At 43.5% G+C, this 21,021-nt stretch overlaps 1 protein-coding gene across 2 annotated transcripts in view; it reads left to right on the top strand.

Moving 5' to 3' along the window:
• Nucleotides 1-76: 76 nt before the first annotated feature.
• The window catches only part of Pisd (phosphatidylserine decarboxylase), a 41,908-nt gene continuing 20,963 nt past the window's right edge, over nucleotides 77-21,021 (top strand). The window contains exons 1-3 of one of the 2 annotated variants that reach the window (XM_034508376.2): nucleotides 77-194; nucleotides 7,579-7,658; nucleotides 18,402-18,577. In XM_034508376.2, the coding sequence (XP_034364267.1) occupies nucleotides 130-194; nucleotides 7,579-7,658; nucleotides 18,402-18,577 (321 nt within the window). In that variant the 5' untranslated portion in view covers nucleotides 77-129. The remainder of the gene's footprint in view (nucleotides 195-7,578; nucleotides 7,659-18,401; nucleotides 18,578-21,021) is intronic. The other variant, XM_076938263.1, reaches the window with a different exon arrangement.

Genomic DNA, 21,021 nt, shown 5'->3' with positions numbered 1-21,021 from the left:
GGCGGTGGCAGCTAAGCAGAGTACCCAGAAGCTTCTGGGCCCAGCCTTCCACGTTCCTGATTGGTGTTCTGACGACAAGGGCGTGCGTCCGAGGGCGGAAGGGGGCGTGTCCGCCCAGGAGGAGGCGAGATGGCGGCGTCTGGGATCCTCGGGTGTGTGCGATCGCTACGTGGAGGTGTACTGTGGCGGAGCAGGTATGGCCAGGCGGGAGGCTGCTGGGGCAGGTGTCAGCACAGACCAAGCCAGGCTCTGGGGAGAGAAGCCATTTCTCATCGCCAGCTTGCCGTGAGTAGGTCTGACAGGAAGGACACGGAGCCACCTTTCCCTTGGCTCTAGAGCAGGTGCTACAAGTCACCACATGGACTGTGAAATGAGTTCGGGTGTGGCCTACAGGTTCTCGCCGGCCCTCTCCAGCTCCGTGGAAGTGCACAGGGACAACCAAACCCATATTATGCTGCTTGCTTTTCTCTAGAACGGAAGCAGAGTCGATCTCCTTTTCTCAGGTGTTTGCTTTTGAAGCTGCAGTGACATGGGTGTTTTGAACTGCCATGTGGATACTGGGAATCAAATCTAGGTCCATTATCTATATTCAGCCCTTTAGAAAGGCACACTCTACTTTCAAAACACTTCCTAGATGGGCGGTGGTTGCATACGCCTTTAATCTCAGCACTTGAGAAGCAGAAGAAGAAGCAGATTGAGGCTAGTCTGGTCTACAGAGTTAGTTCCACAACACCCAGGGCTACACAGAGAAACCCTGTCTTGAAAAACAAAGCAAAACACTTCCTAGTCTGGCCATTTCTTGTTATCTGTCACTCTGCAAACAACCCACACCACGAATGCCCATAGTACCAATCTTCTTGTCTGACACACACAATAGTCTTTACAGAGGACCAACCCTTGACCTTGCCCCCCTGTCATGCCTGTTTCCGGTCATTTTGCTACTCTGTATGTAGCTCTGGTCTTTAGTCCTTGCTATCTGTTCTACCCACCATGTGGATTACAGCCTGTCTCCATACGGTTTTTATTTGCTATGATGAATCGAGGGCCACAGCCCAGCAATGACTCCACCTACAATGAACTGGCCCCTCCTACATCAAACACTAATTAAGAAAATGCCCTATAAGCTTGGCTGCAGCCTGATCTTATGGAAACATTTTTTTCTTTTTCTTTTTCTCTTCCTTTCTCTTTCTTTGTTTCTTTGTTTTTTTCTTTCTATATTTTGAGACAGAGTTTCTCTATATAGCCCTGGCTGTCCTGTACCTGGCTTTAGAAACAAGGCTGGCCTGGAACTGCCTCCCAAGTGCTGGGATTAAAGGCATGTACCACCACTTCCTGGCTGGGGGCATTTTCTTCATTGAAGCTCCCTTCTCCCAGATGATTCTAGCTTGTGTAAAAGTGTCAAAGTAGCCAGCACAACTGACCCCTTGTCATACTTGACATACGAGTACCTCACTGCTAAGCCACAACCCTTGTCTATTCCCATGATCACACATTAAAACATTTACCATATAAAACATTTTATAAACTTAAAAAGTCCCATAGTCTACAAACTCAAACATCTTAAAGTTCACTCTCTTGCTGGACCATAGTGGCTCACACCTTTAATTATAGCACTCCGGCAGAGGCGGCAGTCTCTGAGTTCAAGGCTGGCATGGTCTACAGAGTGAGTTCTAGGATAGGCAGTGCTACACAGAGAATCCTTATCTTGAAGAACCAAATCAAACAAATAATTAAGTCTCTCAACTGTAGGCTTCTGTAAAATCAAAAATAAGTAAGTTAAATACTTTCTTACTTCAAGAAGGAAGAATCAGGGCATAGTCACAATTGGAATAAAGCAAAACCACATTCCAACAGTGTAAATGCCTCAATGTCCAGTGTCTGGTATCCACTCATGATATTCTGGACCTGACTCCAAGGATCCTGGGTCACTTCTCCAGCTCTGCCTTCTGCAGCACACACAACTTGTCTTCTAGACCCTGACTGGCTCCACTCTAATGCTGCTGTTCTTGGTGGTCATTCTATGGTACTGGCATCTCACCAGTGGCTTCTCCAGAGCTATTTTCTGGGACTCTAGCCCTGCCTCAGTACCAAGTCTCCATGTCCCTTTCGTGTCTTCAAAACAAGTAGCACTGGGTGACTGTTAGACTACCAAGTTTAACTGCCAGCAGGAGGTACAGGCTACTTCTGAAACAGGTTCTGTGGGCTCACTCCAAGGAAACACCACCAGAGAATTTCAACTCAATGATTGATGCTGGTCTCTTCTCAATCACCACTGATTTCTTAGCTCTAGCTCACCAGCAACAACTGCCCCAATAATGTAATGGTTTTGTTTCACTGGTGCCAGTCTCTTGTTAATCATGGCTGAATCTTCATCCCCAGCTAACCAGAATGACCAGATCTTAATTCAAAACAGTAAACAGTCCTGAGAGAAGCTTCAGATTTCCCTTTGAAACCTCACCAGCCAGACCTCCATCTACATTGCTCTCAGTTTTCTTCCAGGCTCCAACAGAGCAGCCCACTGAGCTCTTGATACGTACGTACTCAAAGCCCAAAGTTCCAAAAGTCCTTCCACAATCCTCCTTTTTACATAGTCATGTTGTCACAGCAGTACCCCACTATGCTGATACCAACAACTTATCTTAGGTAGGATTTCTGTTGCTTTGCTGAAATGTGTAGTGAAAAGGTTTTATTCCACTTATGTGTCTATATAACAGTTCATCATCAGAAGCAGGGAGGGCAGGAACTCACACAGGCCAGGAACCGTTTTTCAGAGTCCATGGAGGATGCTGCTTACTGGCTAGCTCAGCCTGCTTTCTTTTAGAACCTAGTACCACCAGCCCAAGGGTGACCGCACCCATAGTGGATTGGGCCCTCTCACATCAATCACTAAGAAAATGCTGTAGGTACTAGAGATACCTAGACAGTGAAGAACAGTGGCTGCTCTTTCAGAAGACCCAGGGTCAATTCCCAGTACCCACACGACACCTTAAACCATCTGAAACTCCAGTTCCAGGGGATCTTCTTGACTCTGAGAATACCAGGCATAGACAAACATGCAGGCAGAATGTCCACACATATAACAAAAATAAATAAATCTTAAAAGAGCTGGGCAAGGTGGCATATACCTTTAATAACAGCACTTTGGAGGCAGAGCCAAGTGGATCATTGAGTTTGAGGCCAGCCTAGTCAACAAAGTGGGTTTCTAGGACAGCCAGTGCTACATTAGAGATCCTAGCTTGTTTGTGTTTTAATGTATTGTGGGGGGTGAGGTAATGGTTCTGCCAGACAAGTGTTTACTGCTTGTCTTAGTCACTCTTCTATTGCTGTAAAGAGACCATGATGAATGCAAGTCTTACAAAAGAAATCATTTACCTGGGGGCTTGCTTACAGTTTCAGAGTTTATTATTATGGCAGGAAACAGGCAGGCTTGGCAGTAACTGAGAGCTTTGCATACTAACCCACAGGCAGCAGGTGAAAAGAGACACTGGAACAGTCATAGGCTTTTGAAACCTTAAAGCCCATCCCAAGTGACACACTTTCTTCAGAAAGTACACACCTAATCTTTCTAAACAGTTCATTAAGCCTGCAAACGTATGAACCAATGGGGCCATTCTTACTCAAACTACCATATTGTTCAAGCACTTGGATCTAGGTTAGATTCCTAACACTCAAAACCGTATGCCCAAGCCTGGATCCCCAGTGCAGAGGGGAGAGCAGAGATAGGAGTGCTGGGGCTTGTTGGCTGCCAGACTAATGTCAGGTTTAGTGAGAGACCCGTTCTCTGAGGAACAAGGCAGAGTGACAGAGCAGGGCACCAACATGTGAGAGACACACACACCCAGGGTGGAATGGGGTTTATATACAGTAGGTTAAGGAGAGAACCTTCCCCTGCATGGTAAACTCAGGAGCATTTTCTGATTTTTCCTGTAAAGCTCTCTGAGTACTTCTCATTGCTGGGACAAAAATGCTCAGAAAGCCCAGAGGTACAACCAGTCCAGCTGCATGTGGTGATAGTTTAAGCTACATGAGAGGTGGGGGTAGGTGGATCACTTGTACTTGGTACACCTCACACTTGCTGCAAAAGAGGCTGTGAATCCAAGTGGAGGCACACACCTTTAGTCCTGTCACTCAGGAGGCAAAGGCAGTTGGATCTCTGTGAGTTCGGGACCAGTCTGGTCTACAGAGAGTTCCAGGATAGCCAGGGCTACACAAAGAAACCCTGTCTTGAAACTATACCACACCACACAACACACAAAAGAGGCTGGGAGATGGAGGCTAGCAGGTGCGTAGGAAGCAGGTTTGTTCCAGTTAAAGCTGTGCTACCCCAGGTCAGGACATCTAAACGGACAAATTCAGTTTTAGATGAGAGTGGGGGTGGGGAACTGGTTGAAAAGTCGAGACCTGAACTTCTCTTGAGGACCAGTTGAACACTAAGTAGTTTGTTACTGTTTGAATTCCAGGAGGAGAGAGGGTAGAAGTCAGGAGTGAGATTCAGGGAGATAGGGTCAACTATTTTTGTGGCTTCCAGGCCAAGAAAGAAATTTGGGGTGTACACAGTGACTTCTGGAACATGGTGGGTACTGGCAACTTTGACCGGAGGTGATATGATCTGAACAAACCATGAGGACATGATTGACAGTGGAGGCAGCCCTTTAAAGGCTGTGATTAATGAAAGGTTGGTGGAAGCCAGGGAGAGGCACGGTGCACGGCACGGTATCTGTATAAACTGCAGGAATTAGAGGATTTATGTTGTGAGAGAGAAGCTGGTAATAGTGGACAGTCTGTGAGGGAAGGTGGGTGTACAAACAGACCTCCTCAATGCTGTGTATCAGAAATGGTGAGTTGAGTCATCCACGCTGCCCAAAGCACTGAGTTAGAAGAAACACAGTAGAGGAGTGTGTCGAACCTTCTGTTACTTTGTTGTGTTTTGAGAGCCTTTTGCTATGTAGCCCAGTTTCCCAACATACTTTGCCCTTTAGTCAGTTGTAACAGTCATTGTTCTGATTCTACTTGAAAAAAAGGGCCTTGGGCTCACTATTTTGTAGTCAGAGCAACTGTTCTAAGGGGCCAGTACTAAATTTGTTAATGGATCTCCCACAGGCGGAGACGCCCTGCTTCTCACAGGAAGAGCTAGGCCATCACATTAGCCCATCAATATCACACATGTTTTTAAGTTTCATGAGGAAAAAAATCAAAACACTGAAATCTGATGTTTGTAGGACTTATGGATATAAGTCATAAATGCATTTCTGTTTTCACAAAAAAATTAATTTAGATGTTTATAATAATGAAAGTTACATTTTTACATCATAAAATACTCCAAGGAAGAAAGAAACATTTACTGATAAGGATATAGTTTCTTTTTCTAGAGTTCCAATCAATATTTTGAAAACTGAAGTGGGATATGATGGTGCATGCCTTTAGTCCCATCATCCAGGAAACAGAGGCCAGAGGACCTCTGCAAAGTCAAAATTAGTCTAGCCTAAATAGTGAGTTCTAGGCCAACCAGAGCTACATGCTGAGACCCTCCCTGCCTCCAAAAAAAAAAAAAGTGTACGCCTGCACGCCTGCATGTGCAAACACACGTGTCAGAAACTAAGGTGTTATCTAACTCGAAATCCAGAGGATTGAAAGTTTGATTTTTGATGAGGGAAAATCCAGTTGCTAAGTAGAAATTACTGCTCTGTTTGTCAGTGTAGCAGTTATCAGTATTGGGATACATTGATTTTCACCAGGATGTGGCACTTCTTAGGTCATGCCATTCAGAGAGAGTTGGTAAATGTTTCTTTATATATGTTTTACTGCAGCTTGTAGGACAAAGTAGCCACAAAGGCAGTTGAAAACATTGTACACGAGAGCCTACATGGTAATGCACAAACATAATCCCTCTGAGGCAGCAAGAGGGAACAATCAAGGACAGTCTGAACTACAGATGAGACCTTGTCTCAGAACAACAGGAGATTGGGGTGGGGTGGGGTGTAGGGGGCAGAGAAGGGAAAGTGGGAGAGAGAAAGAAAGCATTCAGTTTTCAGTCCCCAGTGGGTCAGAAGGTCTATGGAGCAGGGCTCAGTCCATACAGATCTCTATGCAGCTTTTTCTTCATGGTGCAGAGACCCTGGGCTTCAGGACTTTGTTTCCCTGCTAATTATGATCTCAGTGATTAAAAAAAAAAAAAACAAAAAAAACAAAAAAACAAAAAAAAACAAAACAAAACAAAAAAAAACACCCTTTCATTGTATACTAGTTTCAAACTTAGAAAAGTTATTAAAAAATAATGATGCTGGAGGATCACACCTTCAATGCCAGCACTCTGGAGGCAGAGGCAGGCAGGTCTCGGAGTTCAAGGCAGCCTGGTCTACAGAGCTAGTTCTAGGACAGCCAGGGAGGGATACGCAGAGAAAACCTGTCTTGAATAAAACCAAAACTAGAAAATCCCAGATACCCTTCCTCAGATTCTGCAAACTCGATGTTTGTATTCTGTTTTCCTGTGTAGACCCAGCCCTGTGTCTGCAGGACAGAGCCTGGAAGACTGTGATGTTGACTCTTTCAGCTTCTCTTATGAGGATGTTCTTTTCATTAACTGTGGTACAGTGTTTAAAGCCATGAAGCTTACACTGATAGCAATACTGTAGGATCTCCAAACTGTATTAATGTTGCCAAGCTGGGCTTGGTGACCCACCCTTGTGATCCCCTTACTCAGGAAATGGAGGCAGAACAAAGAATTTAAGATTAGCCTGAGTTTTATAATAAACTTAAGGTCAGAACCTTGGCGGCAAGATAAGTTGCCAGTAGGGCTCGAGAGTAGGGTTCAGTAGTTAAGAGTGTATACTCGCTGTTCTTGGAGATGACCCAAGTTCAGTTCCCAGCACCATCTGTAACTACAGCTCCATGGGATCTGACGGGATCTGCAGGCACATACCCACATAGAGACACATACACAGAGTTTAAATATAATTTTAAAACATTTTCCAACATAATATTTTTAATTATTTTGGGAATATCACACAATGCATCCTGACCATACTTGTTCCCCATCCCTCCTGGGTCTTCCCTCTCACCCATGTGCCCTCTGACACCCCCCAAAAACCCACCAAGACTAGGTCTTTCCTCTCACCACGTGCCCTCCGACACCCCCAAAAACCCACCAAGACTAGTTTGTGTTGCCCATATACTCATTGGAGCATGGTCAGACTGCTAGTGGCTAGCCCTTTGAAGAACACTGAGACCCACCCCACCCCACACGAAGACCATCATCTGTGAAGAGCATTTTTATTGCACTTAAAAACATTTCTTAAGTTGCCAACTGATTCAATTTAAACTAACGTATTTATTTTTGTAATGTGCTAGAGGCTTTTCATTTGTGAGCTTTTACCAGGAAGTGCATACTTTTTACTGGATCAGCACCAGTGCATTTCTCAGCAGACAGACATTGTGCCTTTCTCAAAGTCACACTAAGGATCAAATGTCAGAATAGTCAACATTTTCTTCAAGAGAAAATAAGTGGATCCAATAGGCCAATTGTGTTTCTGAATAGAATGAAAGTTTGAAATGCTAATGATCCATTTTTCTTGGTTGTAGCCCCTGTTACTATGAATATACCACCACACGCCATTTTCTGGGGACCTTACAGAAACTGCCTCTTCAAGTCTGTAACACAGGTAAGGAACAATCAAAGGTCTTGCTAGCCAGCCATTAGTTCCCTCAACTGGAAGTTGGAAGAACATAGGGTTGTTAGAATTGAAACCTGTTGAAGCACATGTGTGTGGTCATGGAGCCTGGTGTGTGGCTGTCACTGGAGCCTTGGCAGCCATGCCGTTGTCTGCGTGGTGCTCTGTGTATGACTGCCATCCACATATTTTACATGTTTGTTTCTAGCTCCTTCTGCCACAGTCTTAGCAATTCCTTGGCCATTTCCAGGACAACTGTGTAGATTTAGAATTCCTGGGTCAGAAACCCTGTGTGAGCTGGGCCTGGTGGTGCATGCTTCTTACAATGCCAGCCCTCAGTAGGCCGGAGACAGTGAGATAATAGGCTTGAAGGCAGCTTGAGCTATAGAGTGAGGCTCTATAAACAGTTGATGTATTTTAATATTTAGGCCAAATTGCTCTCTAGAGAGATTGTTCAGTTGAGAGTCATGAGTAGAAAGTGCTATGGAGTGGCACCTCCCTTAGCACTGTGGGGTGAGAACCGGTGGCCTGGGAAGAATGTGATGTTTTCATTACCTACATATATGATTTGTGTATCATACCTAATGCTATTTCTGATGGCCCATCCTATCTCTGAGAATAAAATGAGCTGGTTGATGAGAATAGAAAGCCTACTACAAACATGGGCACTAATGGGAACACTTGTGGCTGTTAATTAGAAACTTGATGCTGGAACTGGCAGGGAGAGCCTAAGCCGTGCACCTGAAGTCTTCATTTTGTTCTGCAGAGACACAGCCTCTGTACTCAAAAGGTTACTATCCATGGGGGAAGTGACCATCTCTACTTACCAACATACTTTGAAAACTTAAGAGGGACATTGAAGAGATCCTCAGTGCTTAAGAGCATATACTCGTCTTGAAGAGGACCTGGGTTCTAGTCCCAGTTCCCACATTGGGCAGCTTACAGGTCTTGATGATGTTGGTTTTCTCTGCCAGTTAAAGAATTAAGGAAGACTTTTGAACAAAACAAGTAGCAGCAGAGAATGCTCAAGCACCATAGACAGAATCAACAGTTGAAGAAAGGGATTCAACAGAGTAAGGAGACACATGCGTGCAGGCTTATGTGTGCAGCAGAGCCATAGAGAAAAAGATCTTGGTAGAACAAAGTCTCTACGCAAGGGCTGGCCTTTTTAAGGCTCTGAAAAGTTTTCTGCTCTTAGCTGCTTCAACTGACAAAAGGTTGACAGTGCAGGAGCAGCAGTCATGGTGCCTTGGGGGGATTGATCTAAGGGGGCCATGGTAAAACAACCAGTGACAAAGATAGAGCACCAGACAGCCATTTGGTGATGGTGTGTATCTTTGTAGTTGTTGTATGAGTGAGGTAGCATTTGTAACATAAAAAGTGACACTTTGGAAGTACCACAATTCCTACTGAGTGTAGTTAGAAAAATAGCTGGTGAAGTTCTGCCCTTAGGAATAGAGCAGGCAAGAGCACCATCCAGAGACTCCTCAGCAGGCTTTGTCATAGGTGTCAGCAATGTAGATGATGTTCCTGTCACCACCTTCTACTATAAGATGTACACTGTGGAGGAAGCCATTTGTCTGGTGTAAGAGCTCAAGGAGCCTTTCCTTAGCCATTGGCTTTCTTCTACTACAACCTCATACAACGAACAGACAAGGTTAATGGAGAATTCCTCAACATTATAGTTAGCATAAGTTTGTTTAAAAAGGTGAGGCATAATTGTGTAGCTGAGGTCTTTGTATCAGAATCTTTTTTCCAGAAGCCTACAGAAGGTCTATGGCAGTGCCTTATCAGCAAGCAATGCCTCTGCCCATATGCTAGCTGTAATGTCCTGTAGAAATGGATAACATTTGTCAAACCCAAGTGAAGTCTAGGTTCCATTTGTTGAGGTCACAACCAGATGTCAGCATCTAAGTGACATTTTAAAAGAGAAATACCTTTTTGTAGGGTTCTCCAATAATATTTCAGGGACATGGTTTTAACATCTTTGTTTTTGTTTGTTTTTTGTTTTTTTGAGACATGGTCTCTCTGTGTGTCCCTGGCTGTCCTGGAACTCCATCCATAGACAAGGTTGTTCTCAAACCTGAGGGATCCACCTGTCTCTCCGACTTGAGTACTGGCATTAAAGGTGTGCCAGCCCATCTTGATACCTTGAATAATTTCCCAAACCTGTGAGTTTGACAGCAGGGTATGTGGCAGGGAACATGGTTTGTTAGGATACAGGACATTGTATTACAGCTGTGAAAATTACCCTTCTAGAAACAGATAAGGCCATCAGGGAGCAAATCACTAATGAGAAATTGATGTCCAAATAACATCGCATTGTTGAGCATAGTGTCTGAGGACTGTTAAAAGAAACATGATCATTTTAAACCTGGCTGTACTTTCCTGTGGGTGTTGAAGACTATGTAAGTAGCCAAAATTAATTTTTATTATTTTTATTATTTATTTATTTATTTATTTATTTTTTGGTCAAGGCCAGTTGAAGATCTGGTCCTCAAGGGTTACTTGGTCTTTGGAGGAGCCTTTGTCTCCTCTAGTCTTTGTTTTGACAGTTAATGCCTCTGTTAGGCTAAGTCAAAGGCCTGGCTTGACCATTGTTTCATTTGGGAGTATAGAGGATTTTTTTTCCCTCTTTTGTAGACTGGACACTTATTATAGTCCACTCCTCCCAGTGAACAGGTTACCTTCCACAGTTACAGTACAGGACATTCTGAGAGATGCTCTATAGTTCCCTGGGACTTAGTTGACCTTGGAGGATGAGAGGGAAAACATTCTTTCTAATCCCACTAACCATGTCAGTTTACGCCTTCAAATATGGTTGTTGAACACCCAGAAGCTCAGTTACATCTATCAGGGATTTTTAGTGTTTAGGTATGAAGCCTGAGTGGAAATTAAGTACTATAAAATAAACTTTAATTAGACACATCTAAGTCTACTGTAGCTAGCATCTGTGGGTTCAGCCTGTAATATTTAAGCAAGGTCTAGATGATCCTGAAAGTAAAAGAAACTTTGGACAGAGAAAATTTTAGGGGAATTTCTCTCTTGTTTACAGAGCAGCTCTAATTGAAGGATGTCATCATAATTAAGAGCTGCCCAGAAGAGCCTCTTTTGATTTTTCATAGAAGGTATTTAGACCATGTACTAGTTGAGAAAGAGACTAAAGCTTTCTCCTAAGCACCTGAGGGACTTTAACTTGCTACAGTCAGGCAGGAGGCAAGGCAGTGGGGAATTGGAAGTAATCTTGGAAGATTCTGTTCTTATCTTTAAAGTGAAAATAAGATTGAGAGAAATAAGATTGAGATGGATGGATGGAGGTTCACCTAGTCCTCTTTGAGTCTCTCAGTCCAGCATCCAGAATGGGCATATGTAGCCAATCCAAGGGTGGTCAGTGTGACCTAAACACAGCTGGTTTCCAGTGTAGGGCTGAGTTGCATTTACCCAGGCCTGTAGTTCTGTCTCTGCCACTGTTCAGATATACCCTGCCTGTGATTGTTGTATGTATTTTAGTTTCCTTCCAATCCCATCCATAGGACAGACACTAGTTCCCTACAGACACATCCTTATCTGTAGGGCAGATCAAGGTTAAGATGACATGCATTCTGAGAGACAGACCTTTTTGTTTTTTATTTCCTTTCCTGGGATCTAAATGATGGTCATCTTTTGTGCTGTAAGATTAAGTAACCTCTAGCTCCTTTAAAGGGGAGTAGGACCCCAGTGAATCTGGAATATTAGCTGAAACAATTTAAAAGGGGGTCAGTCATTGTGTCTTAGAGGCTACCTGATCTTGTGCCCATTTATTTCTTTTGAGCTATAAAAAGTTATTATTATTACTACTACTACTACTACTACTACTACTACTCCAAATAGAAAGCAAGCATGATAAACACTTGTGATTTTTTTTAAAAGAATACTGTCTAAATATAAGTAAGCACAACAACCCCAGACAGAGTTATTAAATTAACAGGCTGGCAAGCCAAGGATAGGTAAGATTCTGCACAGAGCCTTACCAACCTAAGACAGAAGTGCATTGCTTTTGCTAATGCATATTCTATGACAGGTAAAGAAGGCATTCTTGTCAGAACAACCTAAGACAGGCTCAGTCTTGTTAATGAAATAAAAAAGGGGGAGAGGCAGAGAGCCTTTAGGGCTGTTTGACAAGAATCTGACACTGGCCAAGGACAAGGAAGCAGGCTTCAAGCAGGAATCTGACATTAGTCTAGAACAAAGAAATAATTTCTGGCAGGAATCTAAATCTTAGGCTAGAACAAAGAAGTAATTTCAGGCAGGAATCTCAATATTAGTCTAGAACAAAGAAGTAATTTCAGACAGGAATCTAAATTTTAGGCTAGAACAAGGAAGTAGGCTTCAGACATGAAAATGACTTTGGGCTAGGACAGGGAAGTTGGCTCAGATATTTTGGTCATCTTGATAAGCCCTTAATGTTCACAGAATTTTGTTTATTGTCTTGCTTGTTCCTTGACTATTTGCATCTTTTGTATTGCTAGTTCCTCAACCTAGAACTGACCTTAATTCTTGCATGTAATTAAAATGGTATAAAAGCTAAAAGGAGGAAGGGGGATAAAATGGGGGATTCTAGGGAGGAGAAATGTGGAAAGGGGATGACATCTGAAATGTAAATAAATAAAATATTCCAAGAAAAGAAAAAAAATAAGCACAACAAAACCTCCAAACAAGACCACTCCATGGGTAGAAAAAAGTTTATTGGAAAACAGACTGCCAGACTATCTTACCAGGGTAGACAACAGCAGCCCAGCCTGGAGAGCAAGAGCCTTCACAAGGTTCTTGAAGGCTTAAGGGCAGATCCCTTATCTTGACTAGAATAGGTTGCCTGAGGTGAGCCTGGCAGGAGGGGGTCTGTTACTGATGCAGTCAGACCAGTTTATGGGTGGAAGATGTCCTTTTGAGGGAGGAATGAGGAAACTGCAGTTATCTGATGAACAAAGTTCCCAAGGCACTAAGTTTCTGAGAAATGTTAGGGTTAGGTTTCTGTTTCCTCATGGCCATCTATCCTAACAAAGCTTGGGTAGCCATTGTAGGGTATTGGTAGCTGTGCCACTGTCTTAGGAGCCTGATTTGTGTCCTACTGAAGACCCCCATACTCGGGAGACCCTTCCTCAAGTCTCAGGAAATCACAACCACCCAAAGATCACAAGAAACCATACCTGGATGCAATCAGCAGAGGCTTTATTAGGGAAGTTAGCCGGAGGTCAAACCACAAGCTCTCTAGCTCCAAGAGCAAGGTTTGGCCTTGAATGGCGGGCTAAGGGGTCTTTTATAACATGGGGTGGGGAAAGGAAGGCATTTTTGCGAGGTTATACATGATTGGTTACATTTTCGCACGGTTACACATGATTGGTTGTTTTACAAATTTTGAACATAGCACTGAGAAGACTAAGGGAGGGAGGGGTAACCAAGAACAGTGGAACATTTTAAAGGAATCTAGCCCAAATGATCTAGAGTCATGTGAAAATCACTCTGCACACTCATTCTTCTAAAAAATGTGGTCTAACGAAGTCACTGTTCCCTATACCGTCATTACAAGACATTTCTCACTTCCTCCAGTCACAACCCCACCTAGATGGCTTGTATTTTTTATGGTCAGGAATGTGTCTTCCTGCCTTGGGCCTCTTTCACCCATAGGTGGGCCTATTGCTTGAGGCTTGAGGAATGTAATTCATCCAGCAAGTGTCCTGGGGTATGAAGGCCTGAAATCTTATTTTCAGTTCCTCATTCTGGAATCTGCACTTTTCTGCCCAAGGTCTAAGGGCAAAGAAATCTACACATATTTCATAAAATGGCCTTTATAATTTTTCACTCTACACTACCACTAAAATAGGAGAGCACTTCTTATAATTCATCATATGTAAATTGGGCTTAAATCCCTGTACTCTAAAGAATAGTAAACATAGCAGAACAAAAAATTGTAAAAGAACTCAGAAAGTGATCGTATTAGATTGTTTCTTTTTGTTAACCTCTATTATTGTGATGGAAAGGCTCGATCTTAAAACAACACAGAGCATTAAGGAAAAAACTTTGGAGGCCTAGTGTAGCCTCTTTAGTCTGTAGGGCTCAGTAGGAACAGGAAATTTTATGGGTACTGCCATATTTAGTTTATGCCATGTGGTTACATTAACCAAGGTGGCAGTGAATTAGCATGGCATTGGTCTTTTTTATAACATTAGCAATGATAGCTGCTGACCACATGGTTGCTTCCATCTTAATGAAGCCATCGCCCAGATAACGACAAGCTACATGGTTGTTTTTCATTCAAGATTAGCCCAACTTCCTCATAAGGTGAGCCCCTCTCCCTTCAGGCACAAGACCCGGTGGGATCCACACATCTCACGGATTAAATGTGGACCTTTATGCCCTTTCTTTAAACAGACCCTTTGGTTAGTTAGCATGGTTGTAGGAGGAAGCAGTACCATGGCCTCAGCAAAATAAAGAAGTGGGGAAGAAATTCTGCTGTCCATGTTCAGGAGGCAAAGGAGCTCTGATCAGTGTGAGGGCTCGAACAGCTTTTTTTTTTCTTCCCCCATCTAAAAAGAGGGAGAGAAGAAACTTAGATATCCAGTTTGTTAAAACAGTAGTTAGCCTATCTCAATCTCAAAGGTGGCAGAGGAGATAAGATAGGAGATTCAGATGCTTTGAAAAATACAAAGGTTTGTCTGTTTCCACATAGTAACTATTTCCCTAAAAATACCTTCCTTCAGGCACCAGAGGCAGCAATCAGAACGAGGTACTATTGCTGTGCAGCCAGATTAGGTTAGTAGTATAGTTTAGTGCCTGTTCACAGGTTTCTAGTTACAAGTTTAATTGGTTTCCTAGGGTACATACTCTCTTCCTTGTAAGAAAGAAAATAAAATGATCAGTCCTGATCCAGGACAGGGGAACGGTTGCCAGGGGCTTAGTGAACACACCTTATTCTTTCAGGGTTTAGCCTGATTTCTGATGAGTTGGTGTTCCTCAGAAGAAATCCCGGATGAGCCCCCAAGGTGTTAGTCTGGAGAAATCTCCAACACTGCAGACAGAATCAGCAGTTGAATGGAGTTCATTGTGGGGGTGGGGAGGCGAGACACATGCATGCAGCAGACACAGAAAACGATGTTCTGTAAAGTAGAGATTGAACTTGGAAAGCCAAAAAAGTCTAGTTTCTTTTCAGGGGATCAGTTATTTTAAGTCTCTGAAGAGTTTTTCTTCCCCCAATTTAAGGTTGGTCAATTTGAAGAAAGATAGTTGGTTGGCCCAGAACTGCTCTGTGTCTAGGGCTGACCTTGAACTTGTTGAACCAGTCCATCAGCAGGGGACCTGTTGTAGGGAGACAAAATACCTACAAGGCCTTTGTTTTAAGCTGCCAGGTTTTGTCTCAAGTCAGAGGGTGAGGAAGAAGGCTGTCTCAAGTCAGAGGCTGTCCATCTTGGAAGGATGCCACTTTTATTACCAAGCCAAGGCCCTTCTCCCTATCTGTCTGCCTACCCAGGATTCTAACTTCTGGTCATCAAACTCACCTGTAACTTCAGCACCAGGGGATCTGACATCTTCTGCACTTGGCTGTCACCTGCACTCACATGAACACACACATATAATTACAAAATAAGAAAGAAGAGATAGTAAATTCATGAGAAAGACCTGTAAATGAAGCTGGGTGTGGTGGCTGCTAATCCAGCACCTGGGTGACTAAAGCAGGCACTCTGCTTGAGCCCAGCCTGGGAGAAAGAGTAAGACCCTGCCTTCAAAACAAAAAGATAAAGATAGCAGGAAACATCGAGCACTGTGCTGCGGGTGTCAGCTGCAGACTGGGTGTCATCACCAATCAGTTCAGAAAGAGAAAAGTGAAGGGGGGATCTTTTCCACTCAGACACAGTTATAGCCAGTTGAAAGTCCTTATTCTAGCTGGCTGGGACTATATTCAGGTATTTGGGACCCAAGTGTAGCTCCAAGTGTTTAGGGTAAGGAGTTTTAAAGGCAAAACAAAACAAAAAAACCTCACATCCTGGTAGCTCATGTAACAGCTTCAGGGGGAGGTTTGGGTCAAGGACACAGTTTAACAGAAGGTAAAATAAGTGTTTAGCCAGAGAGGGTCCTGCACAAGCAGACAGTTTAACAGAAGCTAAGATAAGTTGGCTGGGGCATCTTGACCTCAGGTTCCTAGAACAGAGTCAGGTAATTTTCTGTGGGGTTCTCTATCAAGGCAGTTAAACCTAAAATGGTCTCAGCAAGAATCCAGGATGGGTGCAGTGTCTTGCACTGTCACACTGTGACAAGTCTTTCTTGATCAGAACTCTGTCTTTTTGGTTTTTAAGTTAGTATTGTTAGGTTTCTGAAACAGCTTACGTAGATAGGAAGCTGGGGCTGGAAAGATGGCTCAGTGGCTCAGAGCACTGACTGCTCTCCTGGAGGACAATTCCCTGCACCCACAACAATTCACAACTGTCTGCAACTCCAGTATCTGATACCCTCACACAGACATACATGCACGCAAAATACCAGTGTACATAGACTAAACATAAATAAATTGAGAGTGGAGGGGGGGCAGAAACAGACTGAGTCTGACCTTTCAGAACTGTTTATTGAAACACACATTGAAGGGCAACATCAGTCCTGAGTGGGTGGTTGAGGAGACTGCCAGAGAAAAAGATGATTGTGACCCTTTACAGGGATGGAAATTATTGCAGCAGGTCGCTCATGTTTCCTTGGAGTTCCTCATTCCCAAAGTTGCCATCCAAGGCAAGACAGGCTGCCCCAACAGATAACCTGCCAAGTAGCAGGATCATGAAGAGTGATTAGACATTGATCAAGATTTACAGCATTTATATTTGCTTATTTAAAAAAGTGCCATAATGTCAGTGACCTGGCTTGGTGGTAAATGCTCTTGCCACCAAATCTGATCACCTGTTTGATCCTAGGATCCACTCGGTGCCTGTACAATACATGGAAGCCTATGCATACATACACAGGTTAAATAGTTTTAAAAGAACCAGTGGGTTGAATGTGAATGTAGCTCTGTGGTGTAAACTGTGGCTCCGTGGTACAGTTCTTGTCAAGCATGAGCCAGACCCCAGGCAAGAGCCTGGGTTCAGTCCCAGTACCTGGGGGGGGTGGGGGGTGGGGGGGGGGAGACAATGACGAAAGAATGTGCTGGTTGTGGTGACAACACACAGAGGCCCAGCCTTTGAATGCCAGAGGCAGTAGCGTCACACCAGTCTATCAGTTTAAGGCTAGCCTGGGATCTGTGAGACCCTGTCTCAAAACAAAACTGGCCACTGAAATGAGGCACTGTGGGCCTCCCTCAGTCAAGCCGTGGCACAGATCCACTCTTTGTTTTTCATGACTCAGCTCTTGAGGTTCTTGCTGTACTTTGGTTTCTTCGGTGTATGTATTTAAGGCATGTTGCATGGTGGGTTTGGTTTGTTTTTTGTTTTTGAGATAGAGTCTTGCTATGTAGCCCAGGTTGGCCTTGAACATTATCCCCCCTTCCTCCACCCTCCTGGGTGCTGGGATTATAGGAGTGTACCCCCAGGTCAGCCAATAGAATGGGTATAATCCAGCAAATTACTGAAATTATCACCTCATGTAACTCCTTTTCTCATTGTTATTGCTAAGAGTACTCACATCTACTCTCTTTTGGCAAGTTATTAATATCTAATATTGTTAACAATAATCCTCATATCGTATTTTAGGCCTTCTGACTTACTGTCCTTCAGAACTACAACTGTGTGTCCTTGGCTTTCCTGTCCCAACTCCTACTCTTACCACCTTTAAAAACAGTTATATTTCGGTGCTAGAGATCAAACCCTTACACCTGCTAAGCACATGCTCTGGCACTGGGCTATTCTAGATTCTGTTTGTGAGTAAGATCATGAAGCGTCTTTCTGTGTCTGACTGTGTTGCTTCTTGTCAGGAGCTTATAAGGTTGTGCATTTTAAAATGTCAATGCCTAGCCTAACTTGTAAAGGCCAGAATTGTAAATCACCTCATGTAACTTCCGAGAGAAGAGCAGGGTGAGAACTGGTGTCTATGGAGCATGTCGGTAGACAGCTGAGCCTACCTTGATTAGCTTCTAAGTCTCTTTGAGATTTTCTTATCCCTCTCACCCTCTCTCCTTTATTTATTTATGATTCTGGTTTGTTTTTGTTTGTTTGTTTGTTTGTTTTGTTTTGTTTTGTTTTTTTTCGAGACAGGGTTTCTCTGTGTAGCCCTGGCTGTCCTGGAACTCACTCTGTAGACCAGGCTGGTCTGGAACTCAGAAATCCGCCTGCCTCTGCCTCCCAAGTGCTGGGATTAAAGATGGGAGCTATCACAACCGACTGTGAAATCCTTGATTTTTTTTCTTAATGGTGCTAGGGATTGATCACAGGGCTTGCATATCCTAGTTGAGTTCTCTCATTGCCGAGCTAGATCAATAGGCTGGTTTTGACTTCTTATTTTTAGATAGGGTCTCTCTGAGCCACCCAGGCTGGCCTCAGGAGTAACTGGGTTCATGGGCCTACATAATGAAGCCCAGTATAGTTCAGAGTTTTTGTTTTCAGTCCATGACTGGTTCCTTAGCCAAGATGCCTGTCTTCTACTGAGTGACATGACTTCGAGAAGGGTGTTAGGAGCTGTACTTCAGTTCTCTTCAGTACGGTCACCTTTACTGAGGACTTTTTTACTTCTGTGTACTATGCTCAGAATCTCCTTGTTTTTTGTTTTTTGTTTTTTCTGTTACAGGTGTCAGAAAATTTCATACTGCTCCTGTCCGGTCCTTGTTCCTGCTACGCCCTGTGCCTATCCTGTTGGCAACAGGTGGAGGGTATGCGGGGTACCGGCAGTATGAGAAGTACAGGGATCGGAAACTTGAGAAGCTGGGTTTGGAGATTCCGCCCAAACTTGCTAGTCGCTGGGAGGTAGGACTGATGTGCTCTTATCTCAGACAGCTGGGGCTTTCTAAATGAAATTGTTTGAACAAATCACATTTGCTTTCTTGGGTCTCTGTCTCTGGTGGATTTTGGATGGAATCACACCTTTGATATGCTATAAAGCTTGTCAAAGACCTGGCCCTGGTACCCCCTGCACTCAGAGCAGAAAGTGCTTGCTGTTGGAGTCATTTCTCACACTTGTATTGCTGTCCGCCATCTTGGCTATTGTTCTGGGGCTAAAAAGGGTGGCATGTTGGCTTTTGTAATAAGGATTCTTTCTCACCAGGAACCAGACTGTTATAATCAAATTGCTTTATTAGCACTCAGAATGCTCCATACCGGACTGTCACATGGAGGGATAAGGCAGCCATGGTGTTCCTGAATAGTACATCTTGCATAATGGAGCACCTCTTCCACCTCTGCTTCTTATGGCCCAGATGAGCCTCTGATTCAGTAGATATTCAGGACTTACTAAAATTTGATATAAAGATTTAATTTAGGGCCAGGAACATGGCTCATCAAATAAGAACATCTGAGGTACAAGCATGAGGATCTGAGAATGAGCATGAATGTGGTATAAGCTGGATATGGTCATGTGTACTTGTAATTTCACCACTGTGGGAGGGGCAGACACAAAAGGATTGCTGGGGTGCCGGGAGCCAACCCCTCGCCCCCGGCTTGGGGGTGAGAGAAGGGGAGAGAGAGACACAGCTGGTTCTTCTTTCTTCTCCTCCTCCCACCACCTTCTTGAGGCAGCCCCTATGCTACTGTAGCTGACCTGCAGTCAGCATCCTGGCCCTAAGACCAGTAAGGTGTTAAGTAAATAGCCTTGTGCTATCCTAAAAACTTCTTCTGAGGATAATGGGGCTGCAGGCTAGGGTGATTAACACCTGTAGCCTAACAGCAGAGGATTAGGTAACATGGCCTTTGTTCTATCTCAGCAGGAACTGCTGGGTTCTAACTTGCAGGAAGAAAAGACACTTTAGAAAAGTTACTATAGAGTTTATTAAGTGTAAAAAGTATCCTATGAAAGCCATCTGAGGGGAAACGTGGAAAGGTCCTGAGTGGGGAAGAAGAAAAGATTCTAACAAAGTAAAATTCTAAGGGAGAAAAATTCTAGGCAGGGGGAAAGGAAAGGGCGATGGGGTCTAACTAACTGACTAGTCTAACTCACCATTCTAAGACACCATTCTAACTGCTCATTCTAACTGCTCTCCCATCTCTTTGTCCTCAGAACTTATATATCTTTCAGAGTACATGGTCACATGTTACAAGGTTCATCACAAGTTCACACCAAATTTCAAGTCATAAATTGAAATAGAAGTTTACAACACAGAATGTTTACATGAATACCCATTAGGAGTAATTATCTAACTAGACATTCATCACCTGTCTAGCTCTACAGGTTCGCAGAAAGTCTGAAACTATAACTTAAGAAATTAGTGAGGTTTTGTATAGATAAACCCAGGCAATATTTTCTCTTCTGTCCTGGTACCTATAATAAATTGCGGATTCCCTCTAGTAACCTAGGCTAATGGTTTTATGACCTCTTGGAATGTGCTCTGAGCAGGAGAAGGTCCAGTTACTATCACTCTTGGGGCAATTAACTGTTAACACTCAGGAGACTGGCAGAGTTCTCATTGCAGTTTTGACCATGCCTAAGGGACTTAATAGCAGTCCTGCTATAAAAGAACTTAATAATCACTGATATAATTTTAGGAATTCTTATAGGATCACCATTAAGACTTAAGAAGTCATCTATTTGTCTATATAGCATCACTACAAGACAGTACATCTTCGTGGATCTGCAGAGATCTGCTACAAAGGGGAGTGCTATTGCTTAGTGATAGTAGCATATGTCTAATAATAGTAATAATGGGAAAAGCATATTAATAGCAGGAATCTTTCCCAAAATCATGTCCACCACAGCCTTGCTAATGGGGCACACTCGTCGCAGATTATATGATAATCCGAGGCAAGCATTTCAGGATGATCATCTGCTCATTATTAGCTTGTCCCATTATGGCTCCCAACACTGGGGTTTGCTGCCTGGTCCAGGTTCAGTGAGACACTCTGTTTCAAGGGAACAGGGTAGAGGGTGGTAGAGCCAGACACCTGACATCTGCCTCTAGCTTCTGTTCCAATACCGGCACATACATGTCATGCACTACACTCATACATATTTACAAAATGCCCCACAAGATTGTCTTTTCTTCATTCATAATTTAACAAAAGAAAGACCTGATTCATCAAACAGCCTGTGATTGGTCCTAGTACTGGGCAGAAGAGGGTGAGAACTGAAGTTTTCTGGTGTTTGGATTTTCTCAGGACTCCCTCCATACTGTTTGTCTATCTCAGCTGAATCCAGTGTAAGACAGTGGCAGTACCTCAGCTTGCTGATGGCAAGTCACAAATGTCAACTGTATGAACTT

Source organism: Arvicanthis niloticus, chromosome 7 (genome assembly GCF_011762505.2).
Source record: "Arvicanthis niloticus isolate mArvNil1 chromosome 7, mArvNil1.pat.X, whole genome shotgun sequence".
NCBI lineage: Eukaryota > Metazoa > Chordata > Mammalia > Rodentia > Muridae > Arvicanthis > Arvicanthis niloticus.
This window is presented reverse-complemented; position numbering and strand designations above follow the sequence as displayed.